This window comes from Phoenix dactylifera, chromosome 4 (assembly GCF_051530095.1).
Source record: "Phoenix dactylifera cultivar Ajwa chromosome 4, Ajwa_hap1_PhDact_Kaust_v1.1, whole genome shotgun sequence".
Lineage (NCBI taxonomy): Eukaryota > Viridiplantae > Streptophyta > Magnoliopsida > Arecales > Arecaceae > Phoenix > Phoenix dactylifera.
The window spans coordinates 3,892,708-3,914,846 of NC_143193.1; the positions used below are offsets into that span (position 1 = coordinate 3,892,708).

The 22,139-nt window shown below is 50.5% G+C and overlaps 2 protein-coding genes across 2 annotated transcripts in view; both read left to right on the forward strand.

Annotated features, from left to right (window-relative positions):
* Nucleotides 1-22,139, forward strand: part of LOC120107379 (norbelladine 4'-O-methyltransferase-like) — a 66,100-nt gene that overhangs the window by 18,252 nt on the left and 25,709 nt on the right. The gene's annotated exons all lie outside the window — the stretch shown is intronic.
* On the forward strand, nucleotides 6,724-22,101 carry LOC148703652 (uncharacterized). The gene is made up of 2 exons (XM_089930043.1): nucleotides 6,724-6,893; nucleotides 7,171-22,101. Exon 2 carries the CDS (start codon nucleotides 8,947-8,949, stop codon nucleotides 13,576-13,578), a length of 4,632 nt encoding a protein of 1,543 aa, XP_089786169.1. The 5' UTR covers nucleotides 6,724-6,893; nucleotides 7,171-8,946; the 3' UTR covers nucleotides 13,579-22,101.

Consider the following 22,139-nt stretch of genomic DNA (forward strand, 5'->3'; position numbering starts at 1 on the left):
AAGGTCCTTCCAGGGCGCCGGCCCTAGTCCTCCTTTAATAAGGATGAAGGGCTCCTACAAGTTAGGAGCCCTTGACTACTTTCCAAGAGGGGGCGCCGGCCCCCCTTCTCTCTTCATGTCGCACCAACTAAGTGAAGAGGGGCTGATGCCCCTCTTACTTGGTTAACCCAATCCTCTTCCAAAAAGGATTAGGTGCCTCTCTCATGGTTTAATCCTAATCTAATTAGGATTAGCCAAATTTGGGTTCAATCTACGCTAGTCCTAATCCAATTAGGACTTGAATGAATCATGACTTAATTGAACTCTTCAATCCTAATCCAATTAGGAGTCATGTTGATTCATTAGATTAATAATTAATTTAGACTTAAGAAATCCTAATCCAATTAAGATTTGTTTAATTTTAGTCGTAATCCAATTAGGACTTTATTTGAATTCGAAGTCCTAATCCAATTAGGATTTCTAGGAATCCTACTCCAAGTAGGAATCCAATTTTAATTCAAAGTTCCTAATCTCATTAGGATTGTAGGAATCCTATTCCAAGTAGGAATCCCAGTCCTACTCCAACTAGGATTCCCAGTCCTAATCCAATTAGGACTCTAGGAATCCTACCCAAAGTAGGATTCTTGTTTCAAGTCCAATTAATTAATTCCCTTTCCTTCTTCAACTTCTTATCAATCAAATTGATTACTTGTGATTCCTAATCACGATTTCAACCATCGGATCGGTCAATACTTCTAGTGTGTGTGACCCCATAGGTTCTACTCTGACTGGTAGTGAGATATATTGTGATCTCTATCTCAATATCATTGAAAACTCCTTTCAATGGGTTGGAACGATTCCAACTCAACTCATTAGGATTTATCGATCATCAAGATAATCCCTATGAGTCCCACCATCCACCAGTGACACCTAGCAGCATGTAGTGGCTACCCAGTAGAATAGAAAGATGAACCTCTAGGTGCAGTTAACATGTGATACAGTCCTACTATCGTGGATCCCTACAGGACGGAGGTCATGGACAACTCGTCAAACCCCATCGTCTGTCATATGTCAAGATTTATTCGACTCGAGTTCGATAGTAGAAAACTCTTTTTCCACTTTATATTACTGCCCTGGCCAAGGTCTTAGAACTCAGTCTAACAAATCACATAGGATCACTCCTCTTCTATCAAGGTCGATAGATTCCTTATAGGTGCATACCCTACTCCTACAGTGAACTTACTGCAGCCAATCTACACTGCATGGACCCATATGGCTAGAGACCATGTATGTGTGCAGTCAAACTACAATAACCTCACTGTGAGTAGCCGAAGCACCGCAGGTCAAAGGACCAGTCACACTACTGCAACATCAAGCAAGTCACTGACGAGTGGATAGACATCCAAGTGACTTTTTGTCTTGGTCACGCTCAGTACCCTTGTTCTCTAACAAGCACCTGCACTATCACTTCAGTGTCCCTACACTGTGGACTCAAGTCTCGTCCATCCAGAAGGAAAGTGATCTGTGCACTGATCGGATCGATCACCGTCCTCGTGATGATCCATTGATCAGGAGCATTTAGAAATTAATCACCAATGATACATGGCTCAAATTCTCAACTCTTGAGAATATGTATCATCATCTTATTAATTTCTTGGACGATTCATAGACACATAAACAATATGAATGAAAAGATGCCTTTTATTTATTCAATAATAAATAGTCAAGTACAAAATTATGTCCCTAGAATCAACAATGTGTCGGCCAAATTGGCTTCTAGGGCATACATCTAACAAAGATATCCCCGACAGCCCTTGGGAGTCTATGGCATAGGACTCCCAGTCGGCCTCCAGGCGGCACTACACTCGACGAAGTCCGTTGCCGGACAACCGCGTCTCACAGAGGAAGCAGATCTCTAGGTTGTTGACCTGCACTAATCTCCTAAATAACATCCTAAAAGATGGCTTGCCCGCCCCTCTACAATTTCATGCTAGAATCCTCATGGAGAAAAATCTGAGAGGTTGGCCACAGGCTCATCCACCCCCTGGGCCACCGGGTCCAGCGCTACCTCGGGATACATTCCCCATGCTGACCGTCATCCTCACTCACTCTAGAAACAACCCGCATAACTGCCGCTCGGACCCTCTATACCACCATCGAATGATCCACCGCCGGCCTACTAGTGGTACTTACGACTGCAATCCAGTCATCATTGCTCTCCCTATTGTCCCCTCGAGGTACCACCTCCTAGGGGGCCTGAGCCAGCTGCTCTGCCTCGGGGTGGCTAACCATCACCCGGTCCCCCGCCCCATTGGCCCCTCCATCCAGGTCACACTCGCCCAGGCCAGACTCCTGCGGAGGGCCTAATGTGACTCCAGAACCCACCCCCTCCACCAGCATGCCTTTCGACGGCGAGTGGCGGCGGGCGACCTTGGTTGGTTTCTGCCAACCGTTGAGGTACGACAAAGAAGTGACCGGAGGGCTAGCCCGGTCCTCTGGAGAAAGCGGCCGAGGCAAGGGCGACTCGGCCATCTTCCCCGGTCGCGACGGCGGTGGCCCCCTCGGGAGCCGGGGTCGGTTCGCCACTAACCAAGGGCCATAGATCGGCCCTTGATTAACCTCCTCGGGTTTCGATTTCGGCCCTGCTTGAGAAACCCCCAAATCCACCCCCCCTCTCCTCCGTCTGCTCCGGCGCCGGCTGGTGGCACGCCACTGCCGAGTGGCCTATCTTGCCGCATCTGGTGCAACAGTCGGCGACATTCTTAAAGACGAAGGGCTGCCACCACACCCTCGTCTTCCCCCGGATCAGAACCCTCGGAAGAAGGGGCTCGGTGGCATCGATCGCCACCTTCACCCGCGTGAAACCCATGGCTCGCCATTGCTCGGTCACCCCGTCAATGGCGAGCGGCCACCCCGCTTGGGTTGCAATCTCTAGTATGGTCGCGGCCGACCAGTATTCCGACAGTAGCCGGAGCCATACCACGACCGTCTTCATGGTGACCTCCCTCGACGCAAACTCTGGCACCCACAGCTCCATGGCGAGGAGCTACCCCACCACCACCCATGGGCCTCCATTGAGTGCCCGGTCGCGGTCCGCCGTCGACCCAAACCTCAGGGCTAGGTGGTCATCGGCTAGCGGCACCACCTCCACCTTCCCTGCAAGTTTCCCACGGGTGGCCACATCCTTGGCCACCCACTCGACCGGCACCCAGCAGCCGAGGCTGCGGGCCACCACCGAGAGGCCTTCCCACTCCTGGTGGGCGGCTCGATGGGCGCCTTCGACAGCTCCAAGACCGTCGGAAAGCGGCGGCTCAACCGAGCCATGTCCTCGTCCGAGGGCCAGTGAGTCACCCAAGGTCCCAGCCTTGCCGGAGCCCTGGACGTCTCCCCCCGTTCTGCAGGAAGCTTACCTTTGCCTTTGCCCGCCACCGTTGCCGTGTATGTCGAGCTCCCCATCGGCTTTGTCCCCGAAGGGCCCGCCTGCTGATCCATCGGCCCATCGAACGTGCGCACAGATTGGTTAGATGAAAACAAACAAAGCGTACTCGGTCGTAGGAAGCCAGAGCTTCCCGATCTTCCGCCACCACTGCCGGCGAGACCGGCCTCTTAGCCCTCCCCTGCGCCCCCGAAGAGTTCGCTGTCTGACGATGGACCCGGCGCCAAACTTCTCCTCCTCGGACCACAGTTGAATCCTGTGCCCCCCCATGGAGCCGTCCGCTGTAGACGGAGAAGAACCTCGCCGAGAGCCACCGACGAGCAGCTAGCCGTTAGGCCTCAAACTCACTTTCTCTCTCCTCAGAGTTTCTCACTCTTGCATATCATTTTGTCTGCACTAATCTTTAAGTAGAAAATACTGCTATTTATATTTCTAAATAAGAATGTACGAATCAAGTATGATGTGCATAAATCATATATAAGAACACATGTTGATGCTTTAAACAATAAAAGCCAAAATGATTTATTTTAGAGATATGTAGGAGTTGCACCCTTTGAAAAAAATATTGGAGTTGCGCCCAACTTAATAGAAAATGATTGCATGCAGGTTTTGTGTGATTACTTGCAGGTTTCTATGAACTGATTCACGCATATAGATAGATATGTTTGTAATCACACTACCAATTCATGCATTTTTGGAACTTATAGCCATCGGCTGCAATATTGTGCTTTTCGTGGAAAAGTAGGCCTTGAACTTCTTAGCAAAGTCATGAGTCCAGAATTTACTAGATCTAAAAATTACTTTTTAACTCTGTTCGATAACTATTACATGCTAAATTTGAATGATGAGATTAATACTCATAAAACATGCCGCTTATTTGCATTCCAAGTTCATAAAGAGTTAACATTTGAAGCATAAAATAATTCTGCTATTAAGAATAATGTAATTAGGCTGCATAGCTGAAGGATGTATAATTCAAATATCATTTCATAAAAAGTTGCACCTTAAATTACTCAAAGCTCATGTTGACATCAAGCGCTGGGTGTTCTTCAGAAAATACAAAGAGAATTTTTCTCTTTTTGAATCTGAATCTTGTTTCCATAGAGGCAGGGTGCACCATTCGTTTGTAGATCTTCATGAAACAAAGAGACAAAACAACTTTATTTTTTTTGAGGGTGAGAGACTGAATAATTTGTTAAACAATGTAACAACTATCTTGCTGCTCCTGAGGATGGTACAAATTTTTCCTCAAAAGACAAATGCTAATAGAGTATATTATATATATAAGTACAATTTCAATGGATATTACAGACATAAAGCAAATGTTCCTCATTTTCTAGCTGCTCGAAAAAACCACCCTAACCTCTTATCAGCTCTGCTCTTGGTAGCCTCAACGAGTATGATGACAAATTATGTTTTCCTAATGGTAGCTGCAAGAAAGGCATACTAAAAACTATGACTAGGCATACGAGATGTGGACAAATATAGTGATGGCCATCCTCTCATCAGAGTCATTCGTAGGCTAATTCAGGAGATGGATGGCTTGCAGGCAACACATGTGTTTCAGAAGGTGAACAGAGCAGTAAACTGGATCGCCTCCTTCGTCGTCCGGCACTCCGGAGAGTTTCTATGGACATCTATAGGAGATATTCCTTCTCCTTTGTACGATTTGCTTTCTCGTGATTTGGCAGGATGTACTCAAGTTAGAGCTATATAAATTGCCGTATTTATCAAAAAAAAAAAAAGAAACTGTGACTAGTGAGGATAGACTACATGAATTTTAGAATCACATCTTCCGAAAGATGTAAAGATATAAAGTCTTAATTACTATTTCATTTTATGTAACTTTTAGTTTAACAAGTGAAGTATCAGTTGCATTTGCATTTGTTATGTCTGGAATGATCAGTTATGGTTATGGTCCAAGTTGAATTTAGCCCTAGTCGATCCGTCCAAATTGCCAATCCCTAACCTACTCTCTCTCTCTCTCTCTCTATTGCTCTAGGGATGTCATAGGATGGTCCCCTGCATTTTTTCCAACTAGAAATAATAAAATGTTTGATTCTTCCAATTACACATCAAATGACTACATTCTAGTCTGCTTTTGCAAACTAAACGTCATCATTGCGAGAAGATGATGTCAAGTTTTTCCCTTCATAGTAACTTTAAGATGCATAGAACTGCCGATGAAATCTGTTTGGCATCGATGAGGAAAATATTGACACCTTTTTGGACCAGACCAACTTTTCTTGTGTAGCTCGGACCGCACGACTTCAGTCCTAGTCAAAGAGCTGACCAATACGTACCAACAAGGACCGACAGTTTGGGCAACTAGCAACTGTAGCAGCACTATAATTGGCACATGAACAGAACTACTACCGGCCGTTATCTGACCATCAGTACACGTCACACCAATCTAGATAACAACAAAATAGACCGCCCCATATAAAGAGATAGTTTCGAAGACCTATAAACGATAAGCCTAAGCCTATATCATGCTACAGTTTTCGTATAGAAAATGCCATCCTTAGAAACGGCTCAATGCATTTGAGGGCCTCCATGCATAAATAAGAAAAGAAACAATAAATTTCTTAAGTAAAAGATATGTCCTAATATAAATGTAGTTGGAGGCCTGAATGTATTTATAGTTATAAGGATACGTAGCATTTGAATGAGTCCTCTAAATATTAATGCATTTGGATTCTTATCTTAGACTTTATTATAATAAATATATTTGGAAGCCCGAGCGTAGGTATCCATCTCAGTCGTCTGAGGGTAAGCCGGCTTACACTACTTTGTTGAATTTTTTGTTCTGTACCGTGTTTTCGCTTTTCTGACAAAAACACTTCAATAAATGAATTTCTTGCGAGCCATCTTCTATATATCGACTATTTCGATTTTTACCGACCTCAGCAGTCGTATGCTGCCGAAGTTCTGTTGTGCTGTCACTTTCCCGATCAAAAAAAAATCTGCGGTGTTGTCACTTCCCTACCAAAAAAACAGCTCGAAAGTATAAATTATCTAAGTAGCTACTGCTGCGCGTGAGGCACGCCAACGTTTTAAAAATGCTCATCTTGATGGAATCATCATTGAAGCCAATTACAGAAATGAATTCTTTTATGTTCCCGAGGAGGAAGAAAAGCAAAAAAAACTAAATTTGCAAGGTATCCATTGGTTGCAAAATGGTGTGGATACCCTCACCTACCACCTCTCATGGTGATCGAGTAGGCATCAAGATATATATATTCTTTTATCTTAGTGGATCAAGTCACAACCCATGGGATATATATATATATATATATATATATATATATATATATATATATATATATATATATATATATATATATATATATATATATATGGAGGAAGGAGAGGGTGCCGAACTAAGAGATCTCCATTACGGAACCCCGGAAGAACATCAATGGCTATCCCAGCAGGATATGTAATACATCTCTTGCAGAATGATGCCCTTTACAAGGTCACTTCTTTTCTTCTTTTTCTTCTTCATGATTTCTTTTGGGATATATAGTAGAGGAGGAGGAGGAGGAGGAGAAAAAAAAAAGACACAAAGAAGGGAGAAGAGATGCAAGAGAATAGAAAAGGAAAAGAAAAAAATAAGAAAAAAAAGGGAGTTTCTCTTTTCTCAGAATTTTTTCACTTCTGAAAAGTTAAAAATAAAGAGAACTTTCTTTCTTTGCGGAGGGTTTTTTTGCCCCATTATTTCTAATTAATCTTTTCTCTTTCTTTTTTCCCAGTATATATTGGAGACAAGTGTTTATCCACGAGAGCACGAACAACTTAAGGCATTGAGAGAGGCGACTAAGAAACAAGAGTGGCAAGTTCCAAACCTTTAGATTGCTGAAACTTAACTATTTAATTTTATGGAAACATTAATTATAAACCAGTGAGATGGCTTGATTACATTGTTATGTAGTTATTTTAGATATCTTTGTGGAAAAAATAAAGAATAATTCAAAGCACGAAATCTGAAAATATCTTGTGATTTTATCCATGCTATTGATGCATCTTTTCATGGTTGGCTCAACATTGTCCCAGCTGCTCAGTTACAAAGCTAAGGGCCTCACTTACCTTGTTTCTCTGTACAGCTCTTTTTGACCTTTTTTTTTAGGTACGGTTGGTTCTTTCTCCTTTTGAGGAGTGTTGCGAAGTGAGAACTAGTTCATGTTTATCTTTATTGCAATGTGTTATTAGAGTATACAACATGATTAGGGGTGCAAATAGGTCAATTTGGTCCGAGTTATGAGTAACCCCGATCCAATTTAGTTTTTTTGTTCAGGTTCTCATATTGGACTCAGACCCAACCCAATAAAAGATCGGGATCGGATTGTGTCAGGTCCACAGCTACAATTTTTGATCAACGGATCATTCGGGTCAAATCCATGTATAATCTGGTCTCAAACTAAAAAATTTGAATCGGGCCGGATTATGTTCGGATCCGGAGAAATAATTATTACAAATTTGCACATTACCAAGGCATTAATCATGACCGAAGTTGTACTTTGGTGCAACTATTGATGGCATGATGTCTCCATTAGTGTACAGTCCTCATGAAATTGCAATAACTGTTGAAAGAAAAATACTTAAGTGTGATCAAATAATACTTACATATATATATATATACATGTTGGGGGAATATAGTTTTCCCCAGCAACATAATTACCCCTAAGAAGTCGCACAACCGCCGACCTTGGACAGCCGAAGTCGGCGTCCGACCTTGGAACGCCCGACCTCAGAACCTCCGACCCGGAAAAATTCTCGACACCCGAGATCTATTCTTGTCGACCACCCACTACGGCCGTACCCCTCCGGGGTCTGGCCGAGGGCCATATCCTGCCACTGCCCCAGCATTTATTGCCCATGACCCCAGCAAAACCCTGGTTCACTCAACAATTAATGCGGATCTCCGACTTACTCCACAATTAATGCGGATCTCCGACTTACTCCACAATTAATGCGCATGGCTCCTGTTATCTACGGACTCGCAGCTCTCCACGGCAAGTCAGCCCAGCAGAGTCCAATCAACTATGATAAGTCTCTGATCTCGGCCTTACCTCCGGCATCAATGCAATGATTCGCCCGATTGCGTGCCAGTTCGGGTCATACAACGACCCCACCTCCGACATCAATGCAATGATTCACCCGATCGTGAGCCGATCCGAGCAACATGCCGAGCCGTACAACGGCCTCGCCCCATCACATCACAGGTAAACCAACCCCCCTATAAAAGGGAGCTCTTGCTTCTTAGAGGGGGGACACACCATACTCTACAGATATTGTTCCTTTTCTTTTCTCAAACACAATCGGCCCCCTCTGACTCAAGCATCGGAGGGCCGGCGCCGGAAGACCCGGCCACCGGCTTTTTCTGCAGGCACCCAGACGGAGGACGCCGCCCGCCGACGGACCGCCTCTCCCCTGTGTCCACCCGCTGCTCCCCCTCCTCGACCGACGATCGCCCCCGGGTCCAATTTCCAGCAACAGTTGGCGCTAGAGGAAGGGCCCGAGTCGCGATCATGAAGTTGAGAAGCAAGGGGGCCTCCAACATCTCCCGGCGTCCCCCACAGAGTCCTGGACATTCCGTCCAGAATTCGCCTACTCCGGCTGACCCGGTTCCTCAGGTCCAGCCGGAGCAATTCAATGTCCTGGTGCAGCAAGTCCAGGCCTTGGCCGCCGCCGTTCAAGGCCTGCGGCGTGAGGAGGCCTTACCAACGCTCCCCCCGCAGGCCCAGGTCCTGCCGGAGTTTCCCCCTAACGGCCCGGTTCTCCCAGGCCAGAGCTTTCATGGCTCCTCCAGAGCCAACGATGAGGGGCGGACCTCCCTCCAGAGAGAGCTACCGGGGGAAGGTCTCAACAGAAGACCCCAACCCTCTGAAGCTGAATCAGCCCCAGACCACCGTGAGCCGGAGCAAACCACGGTGACGATTCCACGGGTTGGGGAGCTCGACAGGAAAGTTGAGCATTTGGAGCGCCAGATTGAAGCGCTCCACAGCAAGAAGGCAAGACAAGAGGGGGATTTTGAATTCACCACCAAGTCCTCCTTCTCCTGCCAGATCGAGGATGAGCCGGTCCCCGCGAGGTTTAAGATGCCTCAAGTGGAGCCCTACAGTGGGATTACCGACCCCCTCGAGCACTTGGAGAGTTACCGAGCTCTCATGGCCCTACAAGGATCCTCGGAGGCTGTACTGTGTAAGGCCTTCCCGGCGACTCTCCGAGGGACGGCTCGGCTTTGGTTCTCTGGGCTAAAGCCGAACACGATATCTTCCTTCGAGCAGCTCGGCAGGCAGTTCGCCACCAACTTTACTGCCAGCCGACGCCAACGGCGGACGTCGGACTCCCTCCTAGATATCAAGCAGAAGGAGGGAGAATCTCTCAAGGAATATCTTGACCGCTTCACCGCCGCCACATGGGAGGTTCGCGAGCTCGACCAGTTAATAGCCATGTCAGCGCTGAAGACTGGGGCCCGTTCCTACAGATTTCTCTTCTCTATCGAGAAGAGCTTCCCTGCTGACTTCACTGAGATGCTAGCCCGAGCTCGGAAGTATGCTAAGGCCGAGGAGGAGCGCGGCCGTCAAAGAAGCTTCAAAGAAGCAGAAGAAGCTTCAAAGAAGCAGAAGAAACCCCGCGAGGAGCGCGGCCGTCAAAGAAGCCGATTCCCCCACCGAGAGAAGAATATTCCCCGACTGAGAAGCCCACCTCGGCAGCGGGGACAGCTTCGACCGAGGTCCCCACCTCGGCCGGGGTCCCCATTACGACCTCGGATGCACCCGGGGAGGTACGAAAATTACACCCCCGTCAACGCACCCCGGGCCGAGATCCTGATGGAAATTGAAGGCCGGGATTTCTTCCGACCTCCGCCTCCTATGCGGGACACAGGAGTTCTCCGCAATCCCAGGAAGTACTGCCGCTTCCACCGAGACTACGGGCACGACACGGAGGACTGTTTTCAGCTCCGAGATGAGATTGAGGCGCTTATCCGCTGCGGAGTACTCAATCGGTTCGTAGGGAACCGACGCGTGGAAAGAAGGCCAACGGAAAACGCCACCCCGCCTGAAAACCCGAACGGCAACAGGCCTATCACTGGCACCATTAATGTAATTGGAGGAACCCCGGCTGGAGGTTCAGCCCAAGAAGGAATCCCCTCAAAGCGCCCGCGCACCTCTGAAGCCATCTCATTCTCGGATAAGGATTTGGAAGGGGTTGGGACCCCTCACGATGACGCTGTAGTCATCTCCATGATTGTAAATAAGTTTGATGTAAAACGTGTCTTAGTTGACAATGGAAGCTCAGCTAATGTTTTGTACTACCACGCCTACCAAAAGATAGGGTCAACAGAAAATCAGCTTCGGAAAATTAATGTTCCGCTCGTCGGATTCACCGGAGACTCGGTCCCGGTCGAGGGCGAGGTCAGCTTTCTTGTCACGGTCGGCCTCGCCCCCCGAGAAAGCACTATGAGGACGGACTTTCTTGTGGTCCGCCTACCTTCAGCCTATAATGCCATCCTCGGACGACCGGGGCTAAATGCCCTCCGAGCCGTGGTCTCGACTTGCCACCTACTCATGCGATTCCCCACCGACCAAGGGGTAGGCGAAGTCCGCGGGAACCAACTGATGGCCAAACAGTGCTACATGGCAACCCGCATAGCGGAGCAACCAACTGGAACGTCGAGTCGGCAAGGGATATCAGCCGAAGCGCCAACTCAAGCGATGGGCCGCACGTTGCCCATAGAAACCTTGGACGCAAGGGATGACCTCTGGAAGAAACAAGTAGAGCCCGGTGAGCTCCTTAATCAAATCCCTTTACAAGAAAATTGCCCAGAACTAACTGTGCAGATTGGCTCCGGCCTAAGCCCCTGTGAAAGAAGGCGCCTGATCGAATTCCTCCGGGCCAACATTGACGTCTTCGCCTGGTCGCCCACCGACATGCCGGGAATCGACCTTGAGGTCATAACCCACCGACTCCAGGTGAAGCCGACCTACAGGCCTGTGAAACAAAAGAAGCGGGGCTCTGCCCCGGAACGGCAGCAAGCGGCAGCCGAAGAAGTGGATAAACTCCTCGAAGCCGGCTTCATCCGGGAGGTCTCCTACCCAGATTGGCTCGCCAATGTCGTCCTCGTAAAGAAGGCCAACGGGAAATGGTGCATGTGTGTGGACTACACCGACCTGAACAAAGCCTGCCCGAAGGACAGTTTTCCTCTCCCCAGCATCGACCAACTCGTCGATTCCACCTCAGGGCACCAGCTGCTGACCTTCATGGATGCCTTCTCAGAATACAACCAGATCCGAATGGCGCCTGAAGATGAGGAGAAGACGGCCTTCATCACCGACAAAGGCACCTACTGTTACAAAGTAATGCCCTTCGGGCTGAAGAATGCCGGAGCCACATACCAAAGGTTGGTCAGCCAAATCTTTGGAGATCAGATCGGCCGAAATATGGAAGTCTACGTGGATGACATGCTGGTAAAGAGCCGAGCCGCGGAGCACCATGTAGCCGACCTCAATGAAACATTCTCCAAACTCAGGAGGTACCAAATGAAGCTCAACCCGGCGAAGTGCGCGTTCGGAGTCACCTCGGGAAAATTTCTGGGTTTCATAGTGACCCAGCGCGGAGTTGAAGCCAACCCTGAAAAGATCCGAGCATTGCAAGAGATGATACCTCCAAGGACGGTGAAGGAAGTCCAGCGGCTTACTGGGCGGGTCGCAGCCCTGGGAAGGTTTGTCTCCAGGTCGGCCGAGCGCTGTCTCCCATTCTTCAAGATCCTAAAGCGGCCAAAGAACTTCTTGTGGTCGGAGGAATGCCAACGGGCCTTCGAAGAGCTCAGGTGCCTCCTGGCCTCCCCTCCGCTGCTTACTAAGCCTCGGCGGGGCGAGGTCCTTTATCTATACTTGGTCGTCTCTCCGATCACAGTGAGCTCAGTCCTGGTCCGGAAAGAGGACAAGCTCCAGAAGCCAGTCTATTATGCCAGCCGGGTCCTCAGGGATGCTGAGACCCGATATTCTAAGCTTGAGAAGACAATTTTTGCCCTGATCATTTCAGCTCGGAGACTCCGGCCTTACTTTCAAGCACATACCATAGCCATACTGACCGACCAGCCTATGAAGCAAATACTGCAAAGGTCGGATCGTGTCGGAAGGATCGCCAAATGGGCGGTCGAGCTCGGGAAGCTCGACCTGGAATACCGACCCAGGCCAGCCATTAAAGCTCAGGTACTCACCGATTTCCTCGTGGAGTGCACTCTCCCAGACGACCCCGAGCCGCCACTCGCACCCGCAGAGGAGACTCCGAGGCCACCATGGGTCCTGCATGCAGACGGCTCCTCGACCTCGGGGGGTAGCGGAGCGGGACTCATCCTCACCAGCCCGGACGGGGTAGTGGCTGAACAGGCCCTACGCCTCGAGTTCCCGGCCTCGAACAATGAGGCAGCGTACGAGGCACTCATTGCCAGACTCAAATTGGCAAAGGAACTGAGGGTAGAAGACCTAAAGGCCTTCAGTGACTCCCAACTAATAGTGAGCCAGATCCAGGGGGATTTCAAAGCAAAGGAGCCATCAATGCAGAAATACCTTCAAAAAGTGCGGGAATTTACATCCGCCCTAGGCTCCTTCAGCATCCAACACATTCCCAGAACGGAGAACCTCAGGGCGGACCAATTGTCGAAACTAGCGACCTCCCGCATGAGCGAACTCCCCAAGATAACGGTGCTCGAATATCTTCGAACACCCAGCATGGAGGAACCTGAACCGACCATGTGCATTGACTTTGAGCCAAGCTGGATCGGCGAGTTCATCAACTACCTCCGGGACGGGACTCTCCCACACGACGAGCTGGAGGCTCGCCGGATCAGGCGTCAAGCTCCCCGGTATGTGCTGTATGAAGATAAGCTTTACCGCCGGACATTTACTTCTCCCCTCCTTAAATGCCTCCGTCCCTCGGAGGCAGACTATGCTCTCCGAGAGGTCCATGAAGGGATTTGTGGAAACTACCTGGGAGGTCGGGCACTAGCCCATAAGATCCTGCGACAAGGATATTTTTGGCCCACGCTTCAGAAAGACGCCACGGACTTCGTCTGGAAGTGTGACCGGTGTCAACGGAACGCCAACGTCCAGCGCCGACCTTCGGCCCCGCTGACCTCAATTGTTGCCCCCTAGCCATTTGTCCAGTGGGGGATTGATATCCTGGGCCCCTTCCCTCTGGCCACCGGACAGAGAAAATTTTTGGTCGTCTCCATCGACTACTTCACCAAGTGGGTCGAAGCTGAACCTGTGGCTCGGATCACCGAGCAAAAGATGAGGAACTTTGTTTGAAAATTCATAATCTGTAGATTTGGACTCCCCCGCATCCTTATATCTGACAACGGCCGGCAGTTCGACAACATCCACTTTAGAGAATTTTGCTCCGAACTCGGCATCGATCACCGCTTCACCTCGGTCGCCCATCCCCAGACAAACGGGGAAACTGAGGTAACTAATCGCACCATTTTGCAGGAACTCAAAGCTAGGCTTGATCGATCCAAAGGACAGTGGGTCGAGGACTTGTACAACGTCCTCTGGGCATACCGGACCACGTTTCGATTACCCACTGGTGAGACCCCCTTCAACCTGGCATATGGCACGGAGGCTGTCATCCCATTGGAGATCGGCCTCCCCTCCTCAAGGGTGGAATACTACGACGCCGACTCCAACTCTTCCCGGCTCAGGAATAATCTGGACCTCGTCGAAGAAACACGGGAGGTCGCCCGGATCCGCATGGCAAGGTACCAGCAGAAGACGGCCCAGTACTACAACGCCAGAGTTAAGCCCAAGCTCTTCAAGACGGGGGACCTCGTCCTCAGGAGAGCCGAGGTTTCTCAGCCAACCGAACGGGAAAAGCTCACCCCAAATTGGGAAGGACCGTACCGAATTGCCCGAGTGCAACGACCCGGAGCATACAAGTTGAAATCTCTCGAGGGGACTCTTATTCCACGAAGCTGGAATTCTGAAAATCTACGGATGTACTATCAATGAAACCCCAAGGGGTTTCGGGCGACCGGGAATATGAATCCTGTCTCCTCTTTACAATGATTTACCTCTTCACAACAATTATAATTATGTCTTTTCTAACATCGGGCCGTTTGTAATTCTCAGATTCCTCGACTAAGGTCGGGATGCCCCGAAGGTCGACTGTAGAGTCTCAAACTTCCTCGACCTCGGGAGGCGTCGCAGGTCGACAGAGCGTTCCCAGACCCCTCGACCTGGCGCACGATTCCTCGACTAAGGTTGGGATGCCCCGAAGGTCGACCGTAGAGTCTCAAACTCCCTCGACCTCGGGAGGCGTCGCAGGTCGACAGAGCGTTCCCAGACCCCTCGACCTGGCGCACGATTTCTCGACTAAGGTCGGGATGCCCCGAAGGTCGACCGTAGAGTCTCAAACTCCCTCGACCTCGGGAGGCGCCGCAGGTCGACAGAGCGTTTCCAGACCCCTTGACCTGGCGCACGATTCCTCAACTAAGGTCGGGATGCCCCGAAGGTCGACCGTAGAGTCTCAAACTCTCTCGACCTCGGGAGGCGTCGCAGGTCGATAGAGCGTTTCCAGACCCCTCGACCTGGCGCACGATTCCTCGACTAAAGTCGGGATGCCCCGAAGGTCGACCGTAGAGTCTCAAACTCCCTCGACCTCGGGAGGCATCGTAGGTCGACAGAGCGTTCTCGGACCCCTCGACCTGGCGCACGATTCTCCGACTAAGGTCGGGATGCCCCGAAGGTCGACCGTAGAGTCTCAAACTCCCTTGACCTCGGGAGGCGTCGAAGGTCGACAGAGCGTTCTCAGACCCCTCGACCTGGCGCACGATTCCCCGATTAAGGTCGGGATGCCCCGAAGGTCGACCGTAGAGTCTCAAACTCCCTCGACCTCGGGAGGCGTCGCAGGTCGATAGAGCGTTCTCAGACCCCTCGACCTGGCGCACGATTCCTCGACTAAGGTCGGGATGCCCCGAAGGTCGACCGTCGAGTCCCAAACTCCCTCGACCTCGGGAGGCGTCGCAGGTCGACAGAGCGTTCCCAGACCCCTCGACCTGGCGCATGATTCCTCGACTAAGGTCGGAATGCCCCGAAGGTCGACCGTAGAGTCCCAAACTCCCTCGACCTCGGGAAGCATCCCGGATCGGGAGTGCGGCCCCGGCCCCCTCAATCTAGTGTGTGATCCCTCAACTATGTTTGAGATGTCCCGAGAATCGACCGTAGAGTCGCAAACTCCCTCGACCTCGGAAGGCGCCATCAGGTTCGTAGGAAGCCCAAGCTCCCACGATCCCAAGCCGAAGAGTAACTCTGAAGGTCGGCGAGGAGGCAAGGCAATCCGCTCCGCTATAAGGCGCGCAACTTCGGAGGTGCAAAAGGTACATCCCGCTCGACGCCCGCCTTGTTATATTCATCTACATATTGCTAGCAAAATCCCGATTGAGGTCGGGAATTTACCCCGGCAAAGGCCGGGTCGCCCCCACGAGTCGGTCTAAGACCAAGGTCCCATCGACCTCATGCACGCTCCCCCTACCGATAACCCCCATGACAACTCATGCAAACCTTTTCGAGCAAGGGTTCGATTCGGCCCCCATACACCGAGGCATCAATCGAAGATGACCTCGACCGCGGGTGTGCTAATCGAGCTCAAGAAGGCCGAAGTACCCTCTACAGTTTCCAACTCTGCTTGCCGGAACCTCGGCAAAGCCCGAGGGCAACGGCCGTGAAAGCCCCGACGGTGGTTTGGCTATTGGCTCATGCCCCCGTCGGGGAACAGCCCTGACATTCTCGTGAACCTACGCCCCAAAAAAGCCAAACTCAAAAGCTTGGCCAAGCACCCCAATAATGACTTATACAAGTCTGATAAGGCCCCTTCTGGGGGTCTGAGGCCCGAACTTGGTGCCTCAAGAATCCGAAAACCGAGCCCAACAACCCCTGTGAGCTCTAAAATCCGAGCTCCAACACTTGGTGAAATTTGCTGGATACTTAAATAAGCTAAGGGAAAGAAGAGCAAAGCACAGCCAAAAAGCATCTCTTTATCGAGCAGCCCAAAGGCCAGGACGCGAAGTCGAGGGTCGGTAAAATAATAAGTTAAAGCACCGGTCTCGCTTACGGCTAAAGGAGAAAAAAGGAAAAGTAAGCACAGAATGGCAAAAGAAGATACTTTCATTAGCAAAATGCCGAAAGGCTAAGTACAAAATTGGAGGTCGGCCGTTTAACAAACTTGAAGGCCGACCTCATTTACAGTAAAGAGAAGATAAAAGCCTAAGTCCTAAGAGGCGGCAGCAGCGTCGGCGTCACCCTCGGGGTCGTCCACGGCGATGACCTGGGGGCCTTCCGCGGGTACGGGCTCGGGGTCTACGGCGGGGGCCTCGGCTGGCGCCGCGGGAACGTCCTCGCTGGTTTCGCGAGGGAGGGCCTCCGCCACCACCGGCTCGGCTGCCTCGGCTTCGGCCTCAGCGAGATCTTCTTCGGACATAAGGGCGGCGGGAACGTCGTCAGAGTCGGAGCTGTACCCCAGCCTCATCCTCGGACGGATCGTCGAAAGGTCGAACTGGGGGCAGATCCGGGCCATCTGCTTTCGGAAGTTATCAAAGCCCCGGAGAAACCCGTCCACAGTCTCCTCCTCTAGCATGTCGCGGAACTCCTCCGACTCCTTGAAGAGCTCCACGGCATTCTCGGCTCGCTCGAGCGCCCTCTTCTCCCGGGCCTCAAGCTGCTCGATCTTGAGGCGGAAGACCCCGCCCTCGTACTTGAGGCCCGTGATCTCGGACTGGGCCTCCCCCAGTCGCGCCTCCGAGGCGCGCAGGGCCGACTTGGCCAGCGAATGGGCGGCCCTTTCCTCCTCGAGCACCTCGACCATAGCCAGGCGCCCGGCCTCAGTGGCCTCCCTCCGCGCCTCGGCCTCAGCCAGTGCCGCCTCCAACTCGGCAATTCTTTTCTTAGCCGGCTCTAATTGCCGGCTGAGCCGTCGAGTCTCTTCTTGACACCCTTGGGCAATGAACACTAGGGTGTCGACTTCGTGAATGTGCTGCAAGAGGAAAAGGATGAAGCAATTATAAGTCGAAAAACGTACAGCATGTTCGCCAATAGCCTAAGAAAAATTGAGAAAGTAGCTTACCCGAGCGGTATTGCGGTAGGTACCGTCGACGATCTCTTCCAATGGCAAGTTTCGGAACTCGGCCCGGTCCGCTGGAAGCATCGCACGCCGAAACACGGCTCGTGCGACATCGGCGTCGTGTATAGCCGAGCTCCCCTCGAGGAGAGGGGACCCCGGCTCGGCCGATTCCTCCCTTGGCCCCCTTGAAGAGCTCGGCTCTCCCGAACTGGGGACCTCGGGGCCTCTCCTCGGCTCAGGCCCCGATCGTTGCAGGTGGATCATGGTCGGCCCCCGCTGGGCGACGGGGGCAGGACAAGGCGGGGCCGCCGAGCCCGCATCACCGGTGGCCGACGTCCGCCCCTGGTCGGCTGCGGAGGCCCCCGCCTCTGGGCCTCTCGTCCCGGCCGATGAAGAAGCACCGGCCGATCTCGACTTTTTCCGAGGCTGGGAAATAGCCCCCCCGGCCTCGGCCTCTCGCCTCTTTATTCGAGAGAAAAGGGACGTGTTGCTGGTCGGCATGTGGGGGATATCTGAAACCAAAAATTTTCTTAAGTGTCAGACCAATATTTATGAGAAGAGAAAGCAGATAAAAACGAAGCGATGCGACTACCCTTACCCTCGGGGCGCGCTGAACTCAAGCCTACGCTCGCCAAGGCGTCCTCCCGTAAGAGCTCGGTTAGGTTGAACCCCTTTCCGAGGGCCCGTAGGGAGTCCAAGACCCTCAACTCCCTCCCCGAGGGCTCGGAGAGCCTATTGAGAGCCTTCAACCGAGGGCGCCGCCACCTCGGGTTGAACCCCCACGGCACCTCGGATGCAAGAAAGAAAAATTTTCCCTTTCACTCATGAATAGAGGAAGGGGCACCCTAAAAAAGTGACATACCGCCCCAAAAGGCGAAGTATAGCCACCCTGCATCCGCCGGGTTTTTCTTTAATAAAAAACACCGGCGGAAAACACTCACCGAGGTCGGAATCCCGTGCGCAAGACACAAGGACAAGAACCCGATTATGGTCCTCCACGAGTTCGGAGCAAGCTGTGCCGGAACGAGTTGGTACTCTACCAGCAAGTTATTCACGAACTCGTGAACAGGGAACCGCAGGCCGGCCCAGAGCGTCTCGCGGTGGATCGCGATCCGACCTGAAGGCGGCCGCGTCACCCTGTCCTCCGGTCCCACAATTTCAAGATGAAACCCGCGCTGGAAAAAGAACCGGGAGCGGATTAACTCCAACTCCTCCCCCGATAAACTCGACCCTACTTCCTCTGGACCGGAACCCATTACGCAGAAAAATGAAATAAACTAAAGATGAAGGGGGTAAGTAGGAGGAGGAAGAGGAACCCTAGCTAGCACAAGGCAGAAACCTACGGAAAAGTCGCCGGAAATCGCTCCGGACACCGTCGGCGAGATTTGGTCGAAAAAGGAATGAAGGAGGAAACGACAAAAATGAAAGGCAACCAAATAAAGCTCTTAGGGCAGATTCGTGGGGTTTATATAGACCCCCCCGACGGCCCAGATCGGCGGGTTCGGTTCCCACCCCCCATCTAAATTGCGCCGCGTGTCGACTTCGGAAGCCGAGGCACCGCATTCACTCCAGATCAATAAGTCGGGTACAAAATCGAAGCGCCGTCCCATCGAATCTCACGGCCTCATCATGGGTCCGCGAAACCGGACCACCTTGAAAGACGAGCGGACGTCACCCCCGCTCTCTTCACTTAATAAGCCTCAGGGACACGTGGAGCGTCGATGTAGCCTCAGCCTCCCCAGATCACTATCCCGCCAATACGAGATCAGAAACGTCCGACTTCAGATTATGCCACGTGTTCATTTTGAAGCGCGAAACGACGTACCTATTTAAGAAGGCGGCCTCGACCATGAGATCGAGGCGCCGCCCCATCGGGCCCAGGGACCCTCATCATGAGTTCGCCGTACAAGGCGATCTCGGAGATCCAAAAGACGCCATCCCCGTTACAGCTGCTTCGGAAAACGTAAGGATGCAGATTCCATCATAAGCTCGCCGACTAAAGCGACCTCGAAGCGCCAAAGGGCGCAGGTTCCGTTATCAAAGCCCCAAGACGCATAAGGGTGCGGACATGATCCCCTCCAACTTCAATAATGATCTCTACTTCCCGCGTCCGAGCCTGCAAGTTGCTCGAACTCGGAAGTCGGGGGGTAGTGTTTGGGGAATATGGTTTTTTCCCCCAGCAACATAATTACCCCTAAGAAGTCGCACAACCGCCGACCTTGGACAGCCGAAGTCGGCGTCCGACCTTGGAACGCCCGACCTCAGAACCTCCGACCCGGAAAAATTCCCGACACCCAAGATCTATTCTTGTCGACCACCCACTACGGCCGTACCCCTCCGGGGTCTGGCCGAGGGCCATATCCTGCCACTGCCCCAGCATTTATTGCCCATGACCCCAGCAAAACCCTAGTTCACTCAACAATTAATGCGGATCTCCGACTTACTCCACAATTAATGCGGATCTCCGACTTACTCCACAATTAATGCGCGTGGCTCCTGTTATCTACGGACTCGCAGCTCTCCACGGCAAGTCAGCCCAGCAGAGTCCAATCAACTATGATAAGTCTCTGATCTTGGCCTTACCTCCGGCATCAATGCAATGATTCGCCCGATTGCGTGCCAGCTCGGGTCGTACAACGACCCCACCTCCGACATCAATGCAATGATTCACCCGATCGTGAGCCGATCCGAGCAACATGCCGAGCCGTACAACGGCCTCGCCCCATCACATTACAGGTAAACCAACCCCCCTATAAAAGGGAGCTCTTGCTTCTTAGAGGGGGGGGACACACCATACTCTACAGATATTGTTCCTTTTCTTTTCTCAAACACAATCGGCCCCCTCTGACTCAAGCATCGGAGGGCCGGCGCCGGAAGACCCGGCCACCGGCTTTTTCTGCAGGCACCCAGACGGAGGACGCCGCCCGCCGACGGACCGCCTCTCCCCTGTGTCCACCCGCTGCTCCCCCTCCTCGACCGACGATCGCCCCCGGGTCCAATTTCCAGCAACAATGCACACACTAAATCTCTTGTTAGTCTCCATTGAAGCGGGTATCAGCTAATAATGTATATGTTATAACACATTATATTTTGTCTTCAAACTATTCATTCAAACATGGATAGGAAAACACAAAGACAACTATTTTTGTTGTGGTATATTAAATAACGGTTTTGGACAGGGACTTGAAGACATCACCATTATCAGAAGATGCTTGTGCCATCACACACACACACACATTATCGAGGGTGTGGTCCAGAACCCCGTTACGCCAAAAGTTGACTGCCTCTTTGCTAACAACATTGTTGTTGCATTGTGAACCATGAACCACTCCCCCTTGCATGATGTAGAGATTGTGATTCTATGATCCTGATTGTAACAGCATTGCTGTTGACCATAAGCCTCACCTCATTTTTCATGGTCACCTGAGAGAATTGCCAGAAGAACTATCACATTATAGCAGCTTTCTTTTTGGGTCGGATCGTAGGATTAGAAACCTAAAATTGCCTAAATTTCAAATAGATAGGATCGAATCGGGTCAGAATTCAGGAAACCTAGACCTGACCCTAAAAATAGAACCAGTCCAATTTTAGAATCAAATCCAGCCCCACAGGTCCTCTAAAACAGGTCAGATCGGGTCTGAACGGGTCGGGTCACGAGTCAACCCAACCCATTTGCAGCCTACAGTATGATGTCAAGTATTCAAAAGCCACCATTAAGTAATTTAAGGGCTTGTTTAGCTATTCCTCTAAGATTGGGCCGTCCATTTAAGTATAACCCTGTATCAACCAAACTCTACCTAGCTCAAATTCTATGGAAAGAAAAAAAAAAACTTCATAAATTTATCTTTTCTTTGATCTTTTTTTTCTTCTTGCAGCCCAAAAGCTAGGATCCAGGCTAGGTTTGACTGGTTCCTAAAAAATGGAAGCTAGATGGCTGATGGGTCAACAATCTCCAATCCTGTAGGAATATCCAAACAAACCATGAGCGTTATTAAAATCCGATGCTCTGATGTGCTAACTTGCTTAAAATAAGATTTATCTGTGATCCAAGAAACACTAGCCTAGCCCTGTTTATCATTCCTATAACAGTGAGAAATCCCTTTTTTTTTTTGAACTTTTTTTGTAGAGTATAATAGCCAACGAGATATATTCTTTATTCTATAAAGTGGATCTGAAATTACTATCACATTCGTCCAATATATTAACTATGTCATGATAGTTTGATTTCACTGTTCTTCATTCATCAGACATTGTTGTGTCTAATAATGACCCTCAAACTAATATTGGACCTTCTTTTGATTTGGTATCCTCAAGTAACATTGCCAGACTAATTTAGCTAATCCAAATCCAGATGATTAGTGAATTCTTTAACTAACTTTTCTGGAGATCTCAATCTTTAACTAGTTATGTGTAACAAATGGTAAATAAGATTAACTATTTAAAGACTGGTTAAAATTGAAACTGCATACATCATAGGACAGCATAGGGAACTTTGACTATATTAAATGAATTGTATGATGATATATCTTATTCAAAGTTGTCGATCTATTAATACTTAACCTTATGCGAGTCGATTATAATTAGCATTTAGACCACCCTC

Excerpts from the sequence above, each read along its gene's own strand:
- LOC148703652 (XM_089930043.1), top strand. The coding sequence starts at position 8,947 with ATGAAGTTGAGAAGCAAGGGGGCCTCCAACATCTCCCGGCGTCCCCCA.